This window comes from Carlito syrichta, unplaced genomic scaffold (assembly GCF_000164805.1).
Source record: "Carlito syrichta isolate Samal-C Ts95f unplaced genomic scaffold, Tarsius_syrichta-2.0.1 Scaffold289177, whole genome shotgun sequence".
Classification (NCBI taxonomy): Eukaryota; Metazoa; Chordata; class Mammalia; order Primates; family Tarsiidae; genus Carlito; species Carlito syrichta.
In genome coordinates, this window is record NW_007233273.1 from 153,741 (window position 1) to 178,796 (window position 25,056).

At 48.3% G+C, this 25,056-nt stretch overlaps 1 protein-coding gene across 1 annotated transcript in view; it reads left to right on the forward strand.

Annotated features, from left to right (window-relative positions):
- PLA2G4C (phospholipase A2 group IVC) overlaps positions 1-25,056 on the forward strand; it is a 40,247-nt gene that overhangs the window by 13,769 nt on the left and 1,422 nt on the right. The window contains exons 7-15 of the mRNA XM_021710478.1: positions 1,425-1,478; positions 4,135-4,188; positions 10,093-10,215; positions 11,954-12,109; positions 12,813-12,908; positions 15,569-15,723; positions 18,065-18,236; positions 19,205-19,355; positions 22,600-22,728. Coding sequence (XP_021566153.1) covers positions 1,425-1,478; positions 4,135-4,188; positions 10,093-10,215; positions 11,954-12,109; positions 12,813-12,908; positions 15,569-15,723; positions 18,065-18,236; positions 19,205-19,355; positions 22,600-22,728 — 1,090 coding nt within the window. The remainder of the gene's footprint in view (positions 1-1,424; positions 1,479-4,134; positions 4,189-10,092; positions 10,216-11,953; positions 12,110-12,812; positions 12,909-15,568; positions 15,724-18,064; positions 18,237-19,204; positions 19,356-22,599; positions 22,729-25,056) is intronic.

Below are 25,056 nucleotides of genomic sequence, written 5' to 3' on the forward strand. Positions count from 1 at the left end.
ATCCTTCCACCTCATCCTCCCAGGTAGCTGGGATTACAGGCACATTTGCCACCACCTCAGCTAACTTTTTTAATTATTATTTTTTGTAGAGACGCAGTCTCACTATGTTGTCAAGGCTGGTCTCAAACTCCTGGGCTTGAGCAATCCTCCCACCTCCACCTCCCAAAGTGCTGGGATGATGAATGTGAGCCACCATGCCTGACCTTGGGTTGAATTTTCTTACAAAAAAAAAAAAACGTGGCGGCCAACAACACTGCATTAGCTGTGCGGCATTAGGCATAAAGACCCAGGTGTATTCGGGTTTCTGTTCCTACACCCTTAGCATGTTGACAGTCACCCTTGTGCTGAACTCCTGCACTTCTCAGGATGGCTGCTGTGTCAGATGAAAACTGTTTCTCTTTAGCAGGATAGCAAGCCTTCTTCAGAAGTTCCCCCAGCAATCTGCATGGGTCAGAGCTTCACCTCCCGCTAGCTGCAAGGCAGACTGGGAAATACCATCCTTCCTGCCTGTGTACTGAGACAGGTCAATGTGGAAGGAAGCTTGGAATGCCAATCTACAGTTTCTGGCTGGCTCCACCCACAGATGACATTCCCAAGGACGGGAACCTTCTGTGTCTTGTATACTGCTCTATTCCAGCAACTAGAAGAGTTCCTGGTGTCCAAGAATTGCTTCATATATATGTGGGGTTTTTTTGTTTTTTTGAGTTGGAGTCTCATTCTGTCACCCAGACTGGAGTACAGCGCCATGCTCATGGCCATCACAGCCTCAACCTGCTGGGTTCAGACGATCCTTCCACCTCAGCCTTCAAAGTAGCTGGCACTACAGGCGTACGCCACCATGCCCGGCTAATTTTTTATTTATTGTAGAAATAAGGTCTCGCCAAATTGTCCAGGCTGGTCTCAAACCTGTAGGCTCAGGCAATCCTCTCATCTCAGCCTCCCAAAGTGCTGGGATTATAGGCGTGAGCCACTGCACCCAGCCTGTGTGTTTGTTTATTTTAATTTTTTTTTTTTTTTGAGTCAGAATTTCGCTCTTGCCCAGACTGGAGTGCAGTGGCACAATCACTGCTCACTGCAACCTCGTTCTCCTGGGCTCAGGTGATCCTACAACATCAGCCTCCCAAGTACTTGGGAATACAAGCTCCCGCTATCACATCTGGCTAATGTTTTCATTTTTATTTTTTGTAGAGACAAGGTCTCACTCTGTTGCCCAGGCTGGTCTCGAACTCCTGGGCTCAAGCAGTCTTCCCGCCTCAGCCTCCCAAAGTGCTGGGATTATGGGTATGAACACCCAGCCATAATTATTTACTGACTTCAAGAATGATCTTCCCCCCAGCGCTCTGTCATCAGTTGATGCTTTGAGTACCAAGCCTAATAGTTACTTGACGGAGTACATAATCACTGTTTAACATTTTTCTCGGCAGGTTTATGGGGAAGTGCTCTTGCCAACACTGAAGACATTAGGAAACACCTTTTGGGTACGTATTTGGAAAACAGAAGGGTCCAAGCCCAGTTATTTTATGCAAGGAAACTCACATTAAGTACACATGGCAGAGGAGAGACCTGTATGTGATTGTTCTAGCAACTGCATTTCCTAACAATTATTACCATTTATTGAGCATTTCCTATGGGCAACCAGGATTACTGCAGAACGACTAAGATTACAGAACACTTTGGAAGGAATGTTACCTGATATGTGTGGGCACTGCGATTTCTAGAAAGTTGCCTAACCTCTCTGTGTCTCAGTTTTCTGCCTCTTTAACATGGGAGTGATAACAATAGTAATAGTTACAGAGATCCAGTGAGTTAATTCCTCTAAAGCTGGGGTCTCCAAGCCCCAGGCCACAGACTGGTTCTTGTTCGTGACCTGTTAGGAACCAGGCCTCATGGCAAGAAGTGAGTGGCAGGCAAGCAATTGAAGCTTCATCAGTATTTAAAACCACTCCCTCCCTATCGCTCACATTACCACCCAAGCTCTGCTTCCTGTCAGATCAGCAGCGGCATTAGATTCTCATAGGAGCGTGAACCCTATTGTGAACTGCGCATGTGAGGGACATAGGTTACACACTCCTTATGAGTCTCTAATGCCTGACGGTCTGAGGTGGGGCTGAGGTGGTGATGCTAGTGTGGGGAGCGGCTGCAAATACAGATTAACATTAGTCATGAGGTTTGACTGCACAGAGACCATAGTAAATCAGTTGCTTGCAGACTCATGTCAAAACCCTATCAGTGAGTAGCAAGTGAGTTGACGTAACTCATTTGTACAGTTGCATCCGGTGACAGGCTTTAAGCCAGAATATGACACTCATTTTAGTATGTGCGTGGCCCACCCATTATTTTATTTACTCCTTCCATCCATTATTTTATTTACTCCTTCCATCTCTTTTTTATGGTGAGTTGTATAATCATTTCATTATATATTATAGCATAATAATAATAGAAATAAAGTACACAATAAGCATTATGTGCTTGAATCATTACAAATCCACTCTCGGCCCCCGGTCTGTGAATGGGAATGTGGTTTTGTCTTCCACAAAACCAATCCCTGATGCCAAAAAGGTTGGGGACCACTGCTCTAAAGTACATAGGACAGTGCCTGTTAGATAAAAGCACTTGATAAATATTCGCAATTGCTATCTGTTCTATCATTTAAACCTTGCAGTAGCCCTGAGAAGCTGGTGCTTTTATCCCTTCCATTTTGCTGAGATCTTCTGTGTCACAAGAAGAGAGTATGACTTGCCTACATTAGTGGTCAGCGAGTATAGATGCAGGGATCAATTCAGCAGTGGAATAGTGCAGCGGCTCACATCCAAAGCCTGTCTGCCTGGATCCCTGTCCCAGCTCTGCCTCTTACAGTGACCCTAGCAAGCTGCTTAAATGCTCTCTGATCTAACTTCTCCTTCATAAAATGGAGAGAATAGTATATAGTCCCAATCTCATATATTAGATGTGAGACTTAAATGGCCCAATATATGAGGGGGAACCCCCCCAAAAAAACAGAATTATCTTTTGGAGGGTGGGCCCCTTGTGGTACAGGCTTCTCCATTAGGTAGGTGTTCTAGGAACCCGTCGGCATCAGCGTACCAGCTAGCATTGTTGGGAGAGGCTGCGTTTGGCTTCAATGATTTTTTAAAAATATTCTTTCACTGCATTTGCCTGTTTCATTATGGGTGATTTGTGAGCGCACCTGCCCATGCTGCACTGAATGTCCAGCAGTTTTTGACCAAAAACAGCATGACCCCCCCACCCCACCCTCCCTATTCACCCAATCTCACCCCAAGTGACTTCTTTTTTGTTTTCCTGGGTGAAAAAAAGTCCTCAAAGGGAAACGTTTTGCCAGTGTGGAAGGGGTAAAACAAAACCCAGCAGAAGCACTAAAAGGGCTCAACGTTGACAAGTTCAGAAACTGAGCAGTGAAAAAAGCATCTCAGTAGGTGTATTGCATCAAATGGAGCGTACTTTGAAGGTTACTGAAGTTTAAACACGTAAGAAATAAATACACAATTTTTTATAAATAATTTTCATTTTTGGGATTCCCCCCATATATAAAGTGCTTAGAACAAAGCCTGACACATAGGATTGTTTCATCAAATGTTAATATTCTTCTTATTATCAATAAATGTTCACACCCTTAAGCACTCATTATTTACTTAACACATATCATGGCACCTACTGCTCCAGGCTCTGTACTAAGTCTTGCCCTTTAATGTTCTTTGACAGAAGTGTTCAGCATACGTCAGTTAAAGACATGTCTAAGAAAAGAGAATCTGTCTATCTCCACCCTCCAAACAGCTAACTAAAGTTGTGGGATGGGTCTGAGTTTCACTTCTCTAGTGGGTGTACTAAGCTTGCTGTCTGAAAAAAAGAAAAGTCCTGATTTATAGTGTTTGCCAATTTCTGTGGTGTAAATGTTCCCACTATGGGCCAATTTCAAGTTACCAATGTGAGGTCACAGAGCACAGAGTTGAAAGAGAGGTGCAAGATCCGTCTTGAAAGCCACTTCCACTCATCACTGCCACTTCTGTTAAAGAGATATCCCTGAAGGTAACCTGTATTTGCTTTAAAAATAGTTGACACTATAGCTAGTGACTTTATTGTACATATAAACATTCCCCTGCCTCTGCTCTTTTGCAGCCCAGTTATTGAGCCTGAAAGAAAATTTGAAAATGAAATGCCTATCCTCAGAAGGTAGGCATCCCATGTTGTCATGGATCACCAATGGTAATGTGAACTGAACACTTGCTTAAAATCAGTCATTGTCCTAGGAACTCTACACGGTCAGCTGCTGGGTGCTCAACAGCTATTGGGTGCTCATCACCACCCTACAAAGTACTGTTATTATCTCAACTGTTTCTGTTGAAATTGAGAGGCACATGGGCTCAGTGATGTGCCCAAGGTCACACAGCCAGGAGGTGGCAGAATTGGGGCCCAAACGGACACACTGTGACTATAGTACCCATGTGCACAGTCACCAGCTACACCCTGGGTATGTATAGGCTCCAAGTAATGTCAGAGGTAGAAGGTGGGAACAGCCTGAACAATTAGCAAATCGAAAAGAAAAATCCCTTCTAAAACTATGGACAAGGAGTCATGAAGGGGAAAGCCTGGAACCGTGGAGGAAGTGTAAAAGAGAACAAAAATAAAGTGTCAAACATGCTGAATGGAGAGAATAGACTGCATTCCTCAGGACAGGAGAGGCTGTACTGCACAAACAAAGAAATCTCAAATTGCTATGACTTAAGACACGAAGGCTTTCTATGTTGCTTGTCCAAAAGGCAATATGAGTTGGGTGTTCCTCCAGGGCCACTCCGCTCCACGCGGGGACTCAGATATCCAAGCTGTTTACATGTTTTTGCTCCTCATCTCGACAAAAGATCTCCTTGTTTGTTCCATGAGAGAGCTGGAGAACCTATTCTGGGCAGGCCTGGAATAACACGCACCACCCACATCCCATTGGCCAGGATCAGTCTCACAGCCCCAACCTAACTACAGGAGAGGCTGGCAGATGTGGTCTACCATGTGCATAGGAAGAAGCAAGCATGGTGAACAGAGCTTTGTTGCTGGCTCACAGGCTGACAGTTGGGTGTAGAGTGGAGGTAGGTCCGAACCACAACCCTCATCTGTTTCTGCCTCCCTACCTCTTAGTTGTGAAGGCTGCTCAGACAAAGTACCGCAGATGACTGGCTGACTTGTGAAGAGCAGAGATTTATTTCTCAGTTCTGGAGAGTCTAAGAGCATAGTACCAGCAGGGTTGGGTTCTGGGAAGAGCCCTCTGGATTGCAGTTAGTCAACTGCTTGTCACATGGGAGGCTTTAATTTTTTTTTGTTTTTGTTTTCATTTTTCTGAGTTAGAGGTCTTGCTCTTTCACCGAGGCTAGAGCACAATGGTACTATCATGGCCACCGCAGCCTCAACCTGCTGGGCTCAGATGATCCTTCCATCTCAACCTTCCAAGTATTGGAACTACAGGTGCACATTGTGACTCCTTGCTAATTTTTTGATTTGTTGTAGAGACAAGGTCTTGCCAAGTTGCTCAGACTGGTCTCAAACCCCTGGGCACAGGCAATCCTCTCGCCTCTGCCTCTCTAAGGGCTGGGATGACAGACATGAGCCACCATGCCTGGCCTAACGTTGTTCTTTGACGGTGGGGTTTGCCATTAAAGGCTTTGGTTAGAGGCAAGTCTGAAAGGAGAATCTATCTCCAGCCTCCACATGGCTAACTGAAGTTGTAGGATGTGTCTGGTTTCGCTTCTCTAGTGGGTGTGCTAAGCTGACTCTTGTGGGGAAGTTTTTGATTTGTAGTGTTGGTCAGTTTCTATGGTGTAAATATTCCCGAACTTCTTCTCACATGATAGAGAGAAGGCAAGAGAGCTCTCTGGAGTTCTTTTTCTGAAGGCACTAATTCCAGCCAGGTGTGATGGCTCGTGCCTGTCATCCTAGCACTTTGGGAAGCTGAGACCAAAGGATGGTTGTTGTTGTGCCACTGCATTCCAGCCTGGACAACCGAGTGAGACCCCAACTCAAAAAAGGAAAAAAAATAAGGGCACCAATTTCCCTCATGACCTGATCACCTCCCAAAGGCCCCCTCTACTAATACCATCCCATGGGGGTTAGGATTTCAGCATGAGTTTGGGGGGCACACAGACATCCAGTCCGTGGCACCCTGCCCTGTCCCCCTTACACACTCTGCTTTAACACACCCCTTCTCACTGATCTTCAGCCATACCTCAGGGCCTTTGCACTGTCGTACACATATACACACACGTATACATATATATATAGATGCAGATATAGAAAATATACAAGGGGAACCCCCAAAACACAGGAACTATCTTTTGGAGGGCAGGCCCCTTTTAGGACAGGCTTCCTCCACTAGGTCAGTGTTCTAGGAACCCATTGGCATCAGTGTACCAGCCAGCGTTGTCATGAGAGGATGCATTTGGCTTCAGTGCATTTGGTTTCAGTGCATTTTTTTTTTTTTTTATTCTTTCAGCACATTTGCCCGTTTCATAATGGATGATTTATGAGTGTACCCACCCACACCACACTGAGTGCTCAGCAGTTTTGACCAGAAATGGCAAAACTGTCCCCACCCTCCCTATTCACCCAATCTCACTCAAGGGGCTTTTGTTTGTTTGTTTCCCGGATGAGAAACGTCCTCCAAGGGAAATGTTTTGCCAAAGTGGAAGAAGTGAAACAAAAACAGCAGAAGCACTCAGGTCAAAGTGGACGAGTTCAGAAACTGGCTTGAGCAGTGGAAAAAGTGTCTCAGTAGGTGTATGGCATCAAATAGAGAGTACTTTGAAGGTAACTAAAGTTTAAACATGGAAGAATAAATACATAAATTTTTAAAAATAAATTCCAGGTTTTTTGGGTCCCCCTCATATGTGTAGTTAAAAAACTATAATATATGGTTATTATGTAATACATGTAAATATTGTTATTATGTATGAGAATAGATTATATTATGCATATATTATAGTTATAGTTTATATACTATTAATATGATATATTGTATAATCATAGTATATTATACATAGTTGTGTTGCATTATTTTTATTATGTATTATATAGCATACAGTTTAGGGAGTTGATAGAAGGCAAAGAAAGGCAAATTCTTTTTTTTTTTTGAGTTGGAGACTCACTCCATCGTCCAGGCTAGAGTACTGTGGCACACTCACGGCCATCCCAACATCAACCTGCTGGACTCTAGCGATCCTTCCACCTCAGCCTTCCAAGTAGCCAGAACTACAGGTGTGTGCTACAATGCCCAGCTAACTTTTCTTTACTTATTGTAGAGACAGTGTCTCACTATGTTCCCCAGGCTGGTCTCAAACCTCATGGCTCAGGCAATCCTCTCCTCTTAGCCTCCCAAAGTGCTGGGGATGACAACCCTGAGCCACTGCACCCAGCAAGGCAAATTCTAAAGGAAAATTCTTCCACCAATTCCTTGAAACTATTTATGTAATAAAATATAAAATAAATGATATATAAACTATACATTGTACATATTAGACATATTAGGACATAATTTACCATCGTAAATAATAGACTATACATATAAAATAAACTATATCTATTATATACACTTATCCCTTAGTGTCTGTGGGGGATTCGATCCAGGACCTCATGGATACCAAGACTCAAGGATACTCAAGTCCCTGATATAAAATGGTGTAGTATTTGCCTGCACTATTAAATCATCTGACATAACTTAGAATACCTAATACAATGTAAGTGCTATGTACATAGTTATATTTAGGGAATAAGGACGAGGGTCTCACCAAGTTGCTGACCTCGAATTCCTGGTCTCATGCAATCCTTCCACCACAGCCTCCCAAAGTGCTGAGGTTACAAGCGGGAGCCACTGCACCCAGCCCTAGTTGCATCATTTTTAAACCACTAAGCTTGTGGCTGTCTGTTTCAGCAGCAACAGGAACCTAATACAGAACACCTTAGTTTCCCCATCTCTGAAATGGACTCGACCAAATTCATGTTGTGATGTGACAATAAATGTTAAGCCTATAGGACTTTTATGCCCTTAAAACTTGGCACAAACAAGCATCAAATACACTTTACCTATTGTGATTATTAATATGTGGTGAGAATGTTCACAGGAAGAGGTCACACCTGGTCAGGGAGGTCAAGACAGGATTCCCTGAAGAAGTATGCCAAAAGCCCAAATGCCACCCAGATAAAGAAGAGGGTGATGCAAGAAAAATAGCATGTACAAAGGCCCAGAGGCAAGAACAAGCTGTCACATTTAAGGAACTGGTAACAGTCACTGAGGTTGGGTGGAGGCCTAGGATTAGATCTCTGGTGGACTGGAAAGCCCAGGTCAAAAGGGCTTTGAAAGTCTTTTGCAGCCTGAACTGTGATGGGCGGGAAACTACTTTTGTGTGAAATATATATTACATAACACTGATCATTTTAACTATCTGTAAGCATATAGTCTAGTATCATTAAGTATATTCACTATTCTGTGGACCTGCTAGCTGTCTCAAACTTTTTACCACCTCCAACACAAACCGTACTCGTTAAGCAGAAGATGTCCTTCCCTGTTCCTGCAACCCCTGGTCACTTTTACTCTGTTTTCTGTCTCTGGATTTGCCTATTCTGGGTACCTCGTATGCAGCGGACTGAATGCTTATGGCTCCCCCAAATTCATATGTTGAAATATGAACCCCCAAGGTGATGGTATTAAGAGATAGGGGGTCAGTCACTATGTCTCACGCCTGTAATCCCAGCACTTCAGGAGGCCAAGGTTGGAGGATTGCTTGAGCCTAGGAGTTTGAGACCAGCCTGGGCAACATAGTGAGACCTCTACCCTACCCAAAAAAAAGAAATGAGCTAAGTATGGGGGCATGTGCCTGTAATCCCAGCTACTCAGGACGCCAAGGCAGGAGGATCAACTAAGCCCAGGAGGTCGAGGCTGCAATGAACCATGATTGTGCCACTGCACTCTAGCCTGGGCAACAGAGGGAGACCCTGATTCAAAAAAAAGAGGGAGAGAGAGAGATAGGACTTTGGGAGTTGCTTAGATCATGAGGGTGGAGCCCTCATGATTAGGAATGGAGAGAGCTAACTAGTCCCTTCGGTCAGGTGAGGACACAGCAGGAAGGTACTGAACTAGAGAGCAGGCCCTTACCAGACACAGAATCTGCTGATACCGTGATCTTGAACCTGGCAGCCTCCACAACTTGAGAAGTACATTTCTGTTATTTATAAGCGATCCAGCCTATGGTATTCTGTTACAGCAGCCCAAGGGGACTAAACCCTCGCATAAGTGGAATTGTGCCATGATTGTCTTTGTGTGTCTGACTGCTTTCACTAAGCATGATGTTTTCAGGGCCCATCCATGTTGTAGCAGGTACTGACATTTCATTCCCTTATATGGCTGAATAGTGTTTCATTGTATGGATCTACCATATTTTGTTCCTCCATTCATCTGTTGATGGATATTTGGATAGTTTCTGCCTTTTGGTTATTGTGAATTGTACTGCTATGAACGTTGGTCATAGGACGCTCTTTGACAGATGGAGTAACTGAGGAGTGAAGTAACTGTGTTTGAGGTTACATCATTAATGGGGGGGACACGGGGGGCAAAGTCAGGACAGGATCCTAGGTGAGAGCTAGACCTCCTCGTGGGAAACCCACCATACCGATGCCGGGATGATGGATAAACTGCTCAAACAATCCTGCCCAGATCACGATGGCTGCAGCTTGGGGTGAGGGCAGGTGCTCACGGTCTCGGGTTGTGTTCCCCAGAAACAAACGGAAGGGAGTGAGGCAGGAGGAGAAGCCAGGCAGAGGTGGGGTCTCGGGTGAGGTCTCAGCCTGATCCCAAGCATCCCGCCCGAAGCAAGGGAATCGGGCCCACTCCCCACACACGTCAGCCATGGGCTAAGGGTGGGGAAGAACGTCCACTTTCAGGCACCACCCATGCGGTGAGGCCCCTCCGTGAACTGCGGGAAGGAGCACACAGGCTGGGTGAGGATGCACGGCATGGTCAAGGGTCCCCAGGGGATTTGGGCGGGGGACAGTGATGGTGTTCACATGCCCTCGTGGGTGAGTGTTTCTGTCTCTGAGCAGGGACAGCTGTGGAAGAAGCTCTCCTGGACCTGGTGGTGGCTTACATAGGAGATGGGGGCGCCAGCAGCACCCAGGAGCAGCTACAGGCCGTGCAGCAGAAGCTGGACTCTGAGAGGAGGAGTGGTCTGTGCACCAGAGCATGCTGGGAAACTTGGTGTGGGGCGGGGGAGGCGTGGGGGGAGAAGGACAGGGGAGGCAGGGCTGAGATCCCAGCAGATGGAAAGGAAAAGACTTGTTTTTCTCCTTCACCCTCTCAGGGGAAAGTGACAGCCTACAGTGGCCAGACAGGAAATGTAAATCGACTCAATGAAGAAGGCTGGGGCAACAGGGAGTGGAAGGGACTGAGGAAAACTAATGGGGCAGTCAGTTACTCCAACTGACTGTTGCCATTTGGAAGGAGAGTCCCTTGCTTCTAGACGGTAACAACATGAGCAAGGGTACCACTGGTGCCAGGCACTGTTCTGCATATCTTTCACACACGCTGTATTTGGTCTTTACAACTGCCCTGTGATGTAGGCACTCATGATAGCCCTGTTGTTCAGGTGATGAAACTGAGGCACAGAGAGGTTGAGTAACTTGCCCAAGGTCACACAGCTCATAAACATCTGTTCAGGCATTTGAACCCAGCACTCTGGCTCCAGTGTACAAAACAAATCTTCCTCTTTTTTTTTTTTCTTTTCTTTTTTTTTTTTTTGGAGTCTGGGTCTTACTCTTTCAATGGAGTTCAGGGGCAGCCTCAACCTCCTGGTCTCAGGCAATCCTCCGACCTCAGCTTCCTGAGTAGCTTAAGAAGTGTGCCACCACACCCAGTTAATTTTATTTTTATTTTTTTCTGTAGAGATGAGGTCTTACTCTGTTGCCCAGGTTGGTCTCAAACTTCTGGGCTCCAGCAATCCTCCCACCTCAGCCTCCCAGAGTACTGGGATTACAGCAAAATCTGACTATTTGTAAGTGCCGTTAACTAATTCATATTTGGTTTAGGGCATGGTGTGAGCTGACCATGTTTGGGAACAGGATTACTGCTGGTTGCTACAGGACATCCCTCCAGGATAGAGCGGCATCCCAGCTATACCACTTCCTAGCTGTGTGACCTTGGGCAAGTGACTTCACCTCTCTGTGCCTCTGTATTCCTCATCAGTATAATGGGGATGATCCCAGGTTCCTCCTTACAGGAAGGTTGAAGGATAGAATTCATGGAAAATGCTCAGAGGTGGGCCTGGTATTTGATAAATGCCTGGTAAATGTGAGCAGAGTCATTTTCTGGCTGTGAGAGAGTTGAGCATCTAATACGTGGTTGTGGATAAAAGTAGAGGAGGAGGCCAAGTGCAGTGGCTCAGGCCTGTGATCCCAGCACTTTGGGAGGCCAAGGTGAGAGGATTGCCTGAGCCTGTGGGTTTGAGACCAGCCTGGGCAACATGGTAAGATCTCATCTCTACAATAAATCAGAAGACTGTGGTTCCAGCACTTGGAAGGGTGAGGCAGAAGGATCACCTGAGCCCAGCAGGTTGAGGCTGCGGTGGCCATGAGCGTGCTACTGCACTCCAGCCTGGGCAACAGAGTGAGACCCCGACTCAAAAAAAAAAAGGAAAGTAGAAGAGGAGAGAGCACAGAAGCGAACCCCAAGATCAGCATGTAAGGGGTAGGTAGAGGCAGAGAAACAGGCAAAGGAGACAGAAGACTGGAAAGTAGGGGACAGTGAGGTGGCATTGGGGTCATCACCGGGCAAGGGGACAGAAGGTTACCTGGAAAAGGCATCAGCACAAGGGGAGCTACTGGGTGTCACAGGATGGGACAGGGTCTGCGGGTGGTTCTTGGCAGGGGACACAGATGCTACCTGAGACCACCTGGTTTCTTGGGGCAGGTAAAGACAGTGAGCCAGAGCACACCTGGCTAGCTGAGGTGCTCCAGAATTGGAACAAGTTTTCCCCAGAAGAGCAGGGGCGGTTCCTGGAGTACCTGGTATATTGCTTCACACGACGAGAAAGTGCCATGTACTATACGATGAGTGTGATCAGTGGTAAGTGCAATGCCACCAGCCTTCTCCCTCTTCTCACTCACCCGCACCCTTGTGGGCCAGTCATGCAGGTGGCAGCTATAGGGGGTGACCAGATGTCCCACCCCCATCCATCCGTTTGCTCCATCCATCTACCCACCCACCCACCTATGCCTCTATCCACCCACCCATCCATCCAACCAGCTACCCATCCACCCACTCACCCATCCACTCACCCACCCATCCATCCATCCATCTACCCACCCACCCATCCACCCACCCATCCATCTGGCCCAAACACCTTTTCCTGACCTAATGACCCCATATTGGTCAGCTCAGGCTGGTAACAAAAGGCCACAGGCTGGGTGGCTTCAACAGCAGACTTATTTTCTCACAGTTCTCGTTAGGCTGGAGGTCCAAGAACAAGGTGCCAGGGAGTTGGCCTCTCCATGTCTTGCAGATGGATGGCCCCCTTCTCACTGAATCCATGGTGGCCTTTCCTGTAGACATGCAGACTCCCAGTGTCTCTTCCTCTTCTTGGAAGGATGAGTGTCCTATGGGATGAGAGCCTCGCCTTCATGGCTTCATGTGGCCTTCATGACCTCCTCAAAGGCCCCGTCTCCAAATGCAGTCATGTTGAGGGTCAGGGCTTCAACACAGGAGTGTGGTGGGGGGACACAATTCAGTCTGCCGCACTCACCTTGGCTCTCTCGGCTTCTCCCTCTAGACTCACCCAAGGACTTTCTAGATTTTCTGAATAAAACTGGAGTGTGCTGTTGGAAGTGGGAATGGGGCACCGTTTACAACTTCCTGTACAAACATGGTGAGAAGGCTCCTCCCCCATCACCCTGGTCCATCCACCAATGGGGATGAGGGGTGAGGAGACACAAAAAAACGCTCTCAGCCCAGTCCCTTCACCAGAGTCTTGGGAACTGGTCAACAAGGCACCCGAGGGTCTGAATGGAGGATCATTCACTTTGGCTGTGGCTCATAGTAAAAGGTGTGTGGCCTTGTTGGCATGAGTTCAAGGCATCATGAAACGCCCAGGCCCTGAAAAGTCAGGGGTTTTCTCTGCCTCTGAAAAAAATGCAAAATACCCAAATTATTTGCCCTGGGAGCTGGTCTTAAAAAGCACTTGTGGTCGTGCACAGTGACTCACACCTGTAGTCCCACTACTTTGGGAGGCTGAAATGGGATGATTGCTTGAGCCCGGAGTTTGAGACCAGCCTGGACCACATCGCAAGACCATTGTCTCTACACAAAATAAAAATAAATAAGCAGGTGGCACGTGTCTGTAGTTCCAGCTACTTGGGAGGCTGAGACGGAAGGATCGCCTGAGCCCAGGAAGTCAAGGCTGCCATGAGCCAGGATTGTGCCACTGCACTCCAGTGGCACTGCACTCCAGTGGCAACCAAATGAGACCCCAACTCAAAACAAACAAAAAACACACCACTTGTATAGATTTTCCTCTCGTGGGACTGACCCCAATCATTTGTGTGAAATTGGCATCCGCCTCTTGGGTACCCTCACTAAGACCACTCAATAACGTCCATAAACCTCAGTGACTGTGGCTGATGCCAATCCTCTCCCAAGGCCATGCCAATCTCTGCACATCTTCCATATTCCACTGTTTTATGACACTACAGTGAGCACTCTGTGTTTGGGGTAGCCTTTTGGGTTGATTACACCTGATTTCATACCCCAACTCGGCCACTAACCAGCTTTGTGGCCTGATACAACTGTTAACTAATGTGCACCTTGGTTTCCTGTTGCCCTTGTGTGAATCGGAAAACAGGGCATCCCTGAAAGGATGAGTTCCAAAATGTGCTGTGACCTGGGAAGGGAATCCCGGCCAGATGTCAGTCCCCACTCACGTCTCCTTGGGCACTTCCTGTAGGGCACAGGGGCTTCAGCTCTGAGCACAATGACACTCATCTATTGATCTTTTTTGAGGCGTCAGGGTCTCATTCTGTTGCCCAGGCTAGAGTGCAGAGGCACTGTCATGGCTCACCACAGCCTCAACCTCCTAGGCTCAGTCAATCCTTCCACCTCAGCTTCCCAAGTAATTGGGACTATAGGCGTATACCACCATACCAGTATAATTTTTTTATATTTTGTAGAGATAAGGTCTCACTATGTTGCCCAGGCTGATCCTGAACCCCTGGGCTTAATCAATCCTCCTACCTTGGCCTCCCAAAGTGCTGGGATTATGGGCATGAGCCACCATGCCTGGCCTTGTCTGGCGATCTTAATGGCCTCAGCATACACCGTCAGGTGTGGAGTCATGATGCTGGGGATGAGTGTTTTAGCATCAACATCAACTTTCTCTCCAAAGCAGTTAGATGAAGTTGCTTTCCCAGCAGCAATATATGAGAGACGCCATTCCCACAGGCACTGTGTTAGGCCCTGCCAGGGCTGTCCTAACAAAAGACCAAAGACTGGGTGGCATAAACAACAGATATTTCTTTTCTCATAGTTCTAGATGTTAGAAGTCCAAAGTCAAGATGTCAGTGGGGTTGGTTCCTTGTAAAGCCTCTCTTGGTGGTTACAGATGACCACCATTCCGCTGTGTCCTCACATGGTCATCCCTTTGTGTGTATCTGGGTCCTAATCTCTTCTTAGAAGGACATCAGTCATCACCAGGTGCAGTGGTGAGAGAATTGCCTGAGCCCATGGGTTCAAGACCAGCTTAGGCAACTTGGTGAGACCTTGTCTCTACAGTAAATCTAAAAATTAGCCAAGCATAGTGGTTCATGCCTGTAGTTCAAGCTACCTGAAAGACTAAGGCAGAAGAATCACCTGAGCCCAGTACGATGAGGCTGTGGTGGCCATGAGCATGCTACTGCGCTCCAGCCTGGGTGGCAGAGTGAGACTCCTTTTCAAAAAAAAAGGACACCAGTCATCTTTAATGGGCACCCACCCTAAGACCCTATTTTACCTTAGTTATCTCTTTAAAGATCCATTTCCAGGACTGTGTGATGGCTCACACCTGTAATCCCAGCACTTTGGGAGGCTGGGGTAAGAGGATCACTTGAACTCAGGAGTTCTAGACCAGCTTGGACAACATAGCGAGACCCTATCTCTACAATAAATAAATAAATAAATATTTTAATATGAAAAATTAGCCAGGTGTGGTGGTGCATGCCTGTATTCCCAGCTTCTCGGGAGACTGAGGTGGGAGGATGACCTGAGCCCAGGAGATGGAGACTGCAGTGAGCTGTGATCGTACCACTGCACTCCTGCCTGCATGCCAGAGACCCCCAACTCAAAAATAAATAAAGATCTGTTTCCAAATACAGTCACTCTGAGGCACTAGGAATTAGGACTTCAACATGAATCTGGGGGAGGGGACGCTAGACTCCCCATAACGGGCAGCCTCACCACTGCTGACAACCACTGTTCTTTCCACTGTTCCCCCCTTGTGTACAAGTCTGGCTTTCAGTCACAGGAAGTGACTCACCGGCTCCCTTCCCTACCCCGAAGGTGCCATCCAGGACAAGGGGATGTGCAGCCGGGAGCTCCTCCACCTGGTGGACGCGGGCTTTGCCATCAACACCCCCTACCCGCTTGTTCTGCCCCCCACGCGGGAGGTTCAGCTCATCCTCTCCTTCGACTTCAGCGCCGGGGACCCTTTCGAGGTAACCGAGAGGGGTCCCTGGGGTGAGCCTGGGTGGATGCGGGCTGGGGGTTGGGAAAGCAAGGTATCCTCACCCACAGCTCCTGGAGAACCCACAGTTAGGCCACACCCAGTAAGGAGGTAGAAAGAGCAGGGTCTTGGGAGGCTCTTTGGGCCAAATCTTCCAAAACCAACCCAGACTGTCCTGGATCCCCTTCCTGGCAGATGGCTCTGCCCCTTTCTGGGCCCTGCCTGCCCACCCCTACCAGTTTGGCCTGTAACAGGATAACTCCTCACCTGTGTGCCTCCTCCCCAGATGTGCAGGCCTCCAGCCCCGAGGGGGGTTTCTTCCTACTCGTCTGGGCCTCCTGGGGTCTGGCAAACAGTGGTTCTCAATAAGCATTAGCACCAGGCACAGTAGTTCACACCTGTCATCCCAGCACTTTGGGAGGCTGAGGTGAGAGGATTGCCTGAGCCCAGGGATTCGAGACCACCCTGGGCAACTTGGCGAGACCTCGTCTCTACAATAAATCAAAAAATCAGCCGGCCATGGTGGCGCATGTCTGTAGCCTCAGCTACTTGGAAAGCCAAGGTGGTAAGATTGCCTGAGCCCAGGAGGTTGAGACTGTGGTAGCCATGGTCTTGCCACTGCACCACAACCTGGGCAGCAGAGTAAGACTCTGACTAAAAAAAAAAAAAAGTTTACCAAGTAAGTAGAAACATGGGTACATTTGTCCTTGATACAGACTATGCCTTCACAGTTGCTGACCTGGCTTCATACCCCAGTTCTGCCTCTCACCAGCTGTGTGGCCTATTGCGACTTACTTAACTAATGTGTACCTTGGTTTCCTCAACTGTAAAATAAAGCTAATGATAGCTTCTCTTGGGAGTTGTTATGCAGATTAATAGTACTTGTTAATACTTGTAAAGTTCTTAGCACAGTACTTGCCACTTAGTATGGGCTGATAAATACTTTCTTTAAAGATATATACACATATAGCCAGGCACAGTGACTCATGCCTATAATCCCATCACTTTGAGAGTCTGAGGCAGGAGGATCACTGGAGCCCAGGAGTTTCAGACCAGCCTGGGCAACATAGGGAAACCCCCACCTCTACAAAAAATCCACACACACAAAAACTATCCAGGTGTGGTGGCATGTACCTGTAGTCTCAGCTACTCGGATCACTGAGCCCAGGAGGTTGAGGCCACAATGAGCTGTGATTGTGCCACTGCACTCCAGCCTGGGCAGTAGAGTGAGACCCAGACTATAAATTAAATAAACAAACAAATAAAGTTCCTGGGACATACTGAATTTTTCTATCATGCAACTGTGAGGAACCTTCACAATACTTATGCTTCATATGTAGAAAGGTGTTAGAGTCAGATAGTCGATTCAATATAAAATACTAAGAAACACTTCTGGTTTCTTGGTGAGGTTGAGACTGCTTCTCCTTTTGCTAATGAATGATTTTTAGCTGTAATATCACTGATCTGTACAAATAAGCCACCTTTGAATATATAAGAAAAAAAAGCACGTGAAGTAGGGAAAACCTTGTTATTGCATCTTTCCTAGACTCCAGAAGCTTCCAGACTTAAAGTATGCTTACATGAACTGTAAGAAAAAAATAAAGGAGAAATTCTTTTTTGAGATCACCACTGTGAAGTCATGTGGTTGTACAGATTCTGCATTTGTGTGCAGAACATGGAACGCATTTATTTTATCCTCCCTGCTTAGTAAGCAGAACCTTTTCTATTTTTTGTAGCGGTGAGGTCTCACTATATTGCCCAGGCTGGTCTCAAACTCCTGGGTTCAAGCAGTTCTCCCACCTTGGCCTCCCAAAGTGCTGGGATTACAGGCATGAGCCACTGCACCCAGCCTAAAATTTATTTTTAAAGTTAATCTTGCCTGTTTTGCGTTCTTCAAATGCAGTGACTAGATGCTTGGAGAGTACCTACGTGGCTGACGTTATATTTTGATCAGACAGCAGGTTCAGAGAACATCTAACTTGTCCGCTGTGTCCCCTTTGCAGAGGTGATGAGATGGCTTGTGCCACACAGCTCTTAGAAGCAGTGCTGGAATTTAAACCAGCTTGGCACCCTTTTCCTCACCCTCCAAGTCCCCAGCCCCTAAGGTTACTCTCAAACCTTGTGGACACTATGGCCGTTGTCTCCAACTGGGCTGGGGAGTGGGAGTGGGCGGCGGCGGGGGTGCCTAGTCCCGTAGAGAAAGTGTCGCCCACGTCCAAGCTGAGTCCGACTCTGCCGTGTGTCTGGGCTCTCAGCTGAGGTTCCAATGGACCTCCAGGCTCCAGGGTTATTCTGGACCATCCTTGAGACAGGTCCCATTGCCTCCTTCTCAGACCCTCAGGGCTACCGCGGACTACTGCTGCCACCACAAGATCCCCTTCCCCTCAGTGGAAGAGGCTGAGCTGGAGGAGTGGTCCAGGGCCCCCGCTGACTGCTACATCCTGAAAGGGGAAACCGGCCCTGTCGTGATGCATTTTCCCCTGTTCAACACACAAGCCTGTGGAGGTAGGTGCAGAGGCAGGAGCAGGGTGCAGGGCCGCCAGGCCGGATGGAGCTACGATGTGCCCTGGGGACATCTTGCCTACCCACCCACTGTTGATGGTTGAGTCATCCTGCCCAGCCTTCAGCCTCAGAGTGCTGTGCTCCGTGTTGGTTGCTCATTCATATTGCCACCTCTCTGGGACATGCTTGTCCTACCTGAATATCCATTCCCTTCCTCCGGGCATCCCACCTCCATCATCCAGAAGGGGTGGTCCTCCAGGGCTAATCCTACAGCTTCCCACACCAAGTCCATGGACCTCTGACCATCATGCTCCTGGAATGAGGGTCCCCTTAGGGGATAGAACACCTCTGTCTTCCCTCATTTAACAAACACGGATTGGTCACCTACATTGTGTCAGCCATTGTTCTTGGCAGTGCGGGCTAGAATGGAGAATAAGACAGATTCCTCCTGTAGGCATCATGCAGGTGGGGGCATAGAGCATAAAAATATAGATATGTTCATAACCCAATGATCCAATCAAACTTTATTATTGTTCTTGAGTTGGGATCTCACTCTGTTGCCCAAGCTGGAGTGCAGCGGCTCAATCAAGGCTCACCACAGCCTTGACCCCCTGAGCTCAGGCAATCCTCCCTCCTCAGCCTCCCAAATAGCTGGTACTACAGGTACATGCCACTATACCCAACTAGTTTTGTTTATTTTTTATAGAGATGAGGTCTCACTATGTTGCCCGGGCTAGTCTTGAACTCCTGGCCTCAAGAGGTCTTCCCTCCTCAGCCTCCTAAAGTGCTGGGATTACAGGCGTGAGCCACTGCACCCAACCTCCAATCAAACTTTATTTACAGAGCCAGGTGGTGGGCCGGCCGGATTTAGTCCAAACCTGTAGTTTCCCACCCCCTGGCATAGCCAAATCGGTAGAATGAATTGTCCAAACTCACAATGCATTTTCCTTATTGGTTTAATTACGTTTCAGATGAAATCCAGGCCTGGAGTGACAGGTACAGCACTTTCAGACTCACTGACAGCTACACCCTAGACTTGGTGATGTCACTCCTGGAAGTCTCCAAGAAGAACGTCAGGAGGAACAAGGAGAAGATCCTCAGAGAGATGAGGAGCGTGGCCAGGTGGGTAGAAGGCCAGTCACTCTGAGCCCTGCATCCATGCTGTCAGTCTTTGTTGGAGAACTTTCTCTGTGTCAGGCTCGAGGGCTTCACCACAACGGACAGATTCTCCTTGCCTGAGCTTGGGTTTCTGCAGGGGAGATCAACGCAGCAGTGACAGGGAGGGAGCAGTTTTCTGAAGAGGAACGAAGCAGGGTGCATTAGCTTGCCAGGGCTGCTATACCAATGTGCCACCGACTGGGTAGCTTGAACAATGGAGATTGATTGTCTCCCAGTTGCAGAGCTCAGAGTGCAGATCAGGCCATCATCAGGGCTGACTCTTCCTGAGGGCTGGGAGGGAGCTGCTTCCAGGCGCCTCCCCTTAGCTTGGAGACCACATCTTCTCTGTGTCTTTCCTCTCTGTGTCTGTTTCCAAATTTTCCCTCTTCATAAGGACACTGGTCATACTGGCCTAAGGTCCAGCTTAATGGCCTCATTTTGACTTGGTTGCTTCCATAAAGACCCTGTATCCAAATAAGGCCATGTTCTGAGATGTAGGAGTTAGGACCTCTATAGGAATTTGGTAGTGGGGGGACGTGGCTCAACCCGTAAGACAGGGTTAGCAGAGAGATCCAGGTGGGGCTATTTAAGCTAGGTGTCCAGGTCAGACCTTCCAAGGACTCCCACTAGAGCAAGGATCTGAATGAGTTAAGAGGTAACCAAACACTCTCTGCCCGGGAGCCAAGGATCTCTGTGGGGACAGCATGTGTCAAATCCAGAGGTGGGGATAAGAAAGGGGTAGAAGCAGGGAGCTCAGACACTGTACTTGTTTCCCATGGCTGCTGTAAGAGAGTACCACGAACTTAGTGACAAAAAAGAAAAAGCCCACAGATTTAACATCTTATAGTTCCTGGAAGTCAGAATTCTGCAATGAGCCTTAGGGACCAAAACCAAAGTGCTAGTGTCACGGTCTGAGTATGTACTCGGCTGCTATCTCTCAACACCAGAAAATCGAGAGGCAGGGAACTGACAGAAAGAAGTTTATTTCTGAATTCAGAATTTAGGGAGATACAACCTGGCTCCTGTTATTTCTGGATCCAATCTGCTTGCCTCTTAAGTTCCTCAGTCCATTTTTATAAATTTAGGCTTGCTGCTATCTATACATTGACTACATGACTAACAGAGTATCGTGTAGAACTTAAAGTTATGGGCATTTTTAAAAATTTTTTTTTGAGTTGGAGTCTCACTCTGTCGCCCAGACTGGAGTACAGTGGCCGCTCCCGGCCACCACAGCCTCAACCTGCTGGGCTCCGCCGATCCTTCCACCTCAGCCTTCCAAGTAGCTGGAACTACAGGCGCATACTACCATGCCCGGCTCATTTTTTTTATTTATTGTAGAGATGAGGTCTCGCCAAGTTGCCCAGGCAGGTCTCGAACCCACGGTCTCAGGCAATCCACTCCCCTCAGCCTCCCAAAGGCGCAGGATTACAGGCTGAGCCGCCGAGCCCGGCAGTAACGTTTTCATGGTCCACATTTCCTGGCTTCAGCTACTGAAAGGTAGCTCATGGTGTTATCAGTCACACCCCACTGAGGAGTTGATTGAGCTTGCCATAGAGTAAGGGGGTTAGCAGAGCCTATTACAAAGTAAGACATTATTTACTACAACATACTGTTGATTAGCAGTTACAACACGTAAAAGTTATATAAATCACAAGACTTATGGCTCCATGAGTGCTATTTTCAAATCTTCAACCCTTCTTTAAGGGTTGTGGTGATATGGACAGACGCTAGTGGGTTTCCCGTCACTAACAGAGCTGGTTCCTGTGGAGGGTCCATGGGAGATGCTGTCCCTTGCCGTCTTCAGCTTCTGGAGGCTGCCTTGTGTCCCCTAGCTGGTGGCCCTCCTCCAGCCTCCTGCTCTGTCCTCCCGCCTCCTACTCCTCCATACTCTGACCTCCTGCCTCCCTCTTGTGAGGAAGGACACAAGTGATCTCATTGAGCCCACCTAGATACCCAGAATCCTCTCCCCATCTCTAGATCCTTGACTTAACCTCATCTGCAGGGTCCGTCTTGCCGTGTGAGGTGACATGTTCACTGGCTCTGGGGATTAGGACGTGGACATCCTTGGGAACCAGTATTCATCCTGCCACAGTAATGTGAGCAGGACCTGGTGAGGGAATCTAACAGGGAGTCGGAATTTTTTAATATTTTTGAGTCAGGGTCTTACTCTGTTGCCCAGGCTGGCTGGAGGGCAGTGGCACAAGCATGGCTCGCCATAGCCTTGACCTCCTGGGCTCAGGCGATACTCCCGCCTCAGCCTCCCAAGTAACTGGGACTACAGGCGGACACCATTATACCTGGCTGATTTTGTGTGTGTGTGTGTGTGTGTGTGTGTGTGTGGAGACAAGATCTTGCTATGTTGTCCAGGCTAGTCTCAAACTCCTGGGCTCAAGCAGTCCTCCCACCTCAGCCTCCCAGAGTGCTGGGATTCTAGTCATAAGCCACTGTACCCAGCTTGGAGTTGGAATTTTATCCTAGGTATAGTAGGAAGCCACCACTGAACTGCAGAGTAGCTTATCTTCGTCAACTTTTCAAATGCCCGTGCTGGCTCCTGTGTGGTCCCCAGACTAGACAGGTAGGAAGAGACATGGGGAGCCCAGGAGATGCTCGTTACCATCACTCGAGTGAGAGGACGGAGGCTTGAATGAAGGTAGGAGCCTCTGGACAGTTGGCCCCCTGCCTGGCCTCAGTCAGGCGGAAGTGGAAGCAACAGGATGTCAGGTTAGTGGAGGATTTCCCTGGATTTGAGCAATTCCACCTCCATTACTGGCTCTGAGACCTTGGCCAGCTTGCCAGACCTTTCTGGCCATCACTTTCTCTCCTGTAAGATGGGAATAATGGTGATGTGTGTGCCAAGGGCAGTAGTGAGTGCTCAATGAAGGCATGTAAGTAAGCCTGGTGCCCAGCCCATAACAAGTGTTCCATAAGTACATCCTGGTGAGCTTCCGAGGGTGTGTTGGGGTCTCACTCTGTTGCCCAGGCTGGAATGCAGTGGCACAGTCACGGCTACCACAGCTCGACCTACTGGGCTCAGGCAGTCCTCCTACCTCCTGAGTAGCGGGGTCTAGACACTAGATATGGTTTATATTTAAACCTTGGTACTCCCAAAAGAGCTAGATCCTAGTAGTCTTGCTCTGCAAATAAAAAAAAAATTGGACAGAAATTTCTGATAGCTGAAATTCAGAGCTCCGTCTCCCTCCAATCTCAGGGAACCCCGGAAGTTCCTGGGCATCCACGAGGAGGATCCGTGGGAAGACGTAGTGGAGGACATCGAAGGCTCTCAGACCGTGGCAATCGAGATCACCAACAACACAGACATGACCTTCAGGAACCCCTTGTAAGTTTCCTCCTCATCCTTCTTCCCTGTGTTGGGCCTGGGAACATCCTGACATCCCCACATCCGTGATCAACGAATGCCGCTTCCAATTCAGAGAATTAGTACGCAGACTTGCAATTCAGAGAGACAACGGTCTCGGTCTCACCTTACTGCATGGCTGCAGGTGAGCCTCACACCCTGTCCCAGCCTCAGTTTCCTCCTCTGTAGACACAGGTTCATACCAGGCATTGTGGACAATCAAATGGCAGTCAGTATGTAAAGATCTTTCCTTTTGAAGATCCGTGTCTTCTCTCAGCTTCTTGCGGTTCCCCCACTTGGAGGGAGTCACTGCTGATGTGATGGCCACCCCGCATGAGCTGGGTCATGTGTCATCACCACATGATGACCAGGAGCATACCCGCAGTCCCACGTTTGTCCTGGCTTCCGGGCTATGAACCTGCTCCTCTTGCTGTCCGGCCTCGTGATTAGGCCAGATCTAGGCTCTGGGAGCAGGTTGGGTAAATGACCTACATGTATCAGGTTCACAAAACAGAGGGGATAGAAAGCCATACTGGTCCCCCAAACCAGGCTACATTCTCTAGGCAGATTCACCAGCAGCCCCACCTGGCATGGAACAGGGAGGGTCTTTGCCTTTTTTTTTTTTTTTTTTAAATCAGAGTCTCACTCTTTGCCCAGGCTAGAATGCAGTGCCACAATTATGACTCACTGCAGCCTCGACTTCCTGGGCTCAGGCTATCCTTCCTCCTCAGCCTCTCTAGTAACTGGGACTTCAGGCACATGCCTCTACATCTGGCTAGTTTTTGTATGTCTGTATGTATTAGCAGTGAGGTCTCACTATGTTGCCCAGGCTGGTCTTGAACTCCTGGGCTCAAGAGATCTTACCACCTTGGCCTCCCAAAGTGATGGAGTTACAGGTGTGAGCCAGTCACGCAGCCTGTTCACCTGTCTTCTAATTAAGCAGCCTGCATTAGTTTGCTGGGATGGCCATCACAAAGGACCACAGACCGGGTGGCTTAAACTACAGACAATGACCATCTCACAGTTCTGGAGGCTGGAAGTCCGCGGGGCTGGGTTCTCCTGCAGCCTCTCTTTGGGACTTGCAGATGTCTAACCTCTCCCTGCATCCTCACAGGTCCTCCCTCTGTGTGTCTACTCCCTAGCCTCTCCCCTGTCGAGCTCAGGCCTTATTTATACTAATTGGTTGAGTTGCTCTTCTCATAATAAAGTGGGCCGCACTGTGGGGTCAGGGACTGCATCCTTGTGCTCACCTTTCATTCATTCCTTCCTTCATTTCTTTTCATAAACATTGACTGGATGCTGCTGAATCCAGTCTGCCAGGAGCCGCAGGTGCCCTGGCACACAGGTCAGGTGAGGCTCTTGCTGTCCTTGGCTTTACGTCTCCTGGGTGGAGACATGACATAGACAGGTAAACAAGCAAGTCAACAGGTTAGGCACAGAGAGAAAGTGCGAAAAGAGAGCAAAATGTGCCAGGCACGGTGGCACATGCTTGTAATCCCAGCACTTTGGGAAGCTGAGGCAGGAGGATCACTTGAGCCCAGGAGTTTGAGACCAGCATGGACAGCACAGGGAGACCCTGTCTCTCAGAAATAAAATAAATTAGCTAGGCATGGTGACACACGCCTATAGTCCCAGCTACTTGGAGACTGAGTCAGGAGGATCACGTGAGCCCAGGAGGTCAGGGCTGCAGTGAGCTGTGATTGTGCCACTGCACTCCAGCCTGGGCAACAGAGTAAGACCCTGACTCGAAAAATAAAAAAGACAGCAAAATGTGGCATGTGCTGGAGTGTGAAGGGCTCTGCAGGAAAGTGGCTGGTGGTCGGAGAAGGTCTCCTGATGAGGAAGAGACCTGACACCAGATGCTGAGAAGGGGTAGCCATGAGGAAGTCTGGGGGAACAGGAAAAACAAGTGCAAAAGCCCCGGGGTAGCAAGGACCTTGATCTATACAAGGAAAAGGAAGAAGGTTGTTAATTGCTGGATCAGGATGTGGTGGGGGGAGTACAGCACAGAATGAAGTGTGATTAGAGACTGGGTGCAGTGGCTCACACTTGTAATCCCAACACTTTGGGAGGCCAAGGCAGGAAGATGTTTGAGACCAGCCTGGGCAACATAGCAAGACCTCATCTCTACCAAAAAAAAATTAGCCAGGCATGGTAAGGCATGCCTGTAGTTCCAGCTACTTGGGAGGCTGAGATGGAAGAATCACCTGAGCCCGGGAGGTCATGGCTGCAGTGAGCTGTGATCGTGCCACTGCACTCTGGCATGGGTGACAGAGGGAGACCCTGACTCAAAAAAAAGGAAGAGAAGGA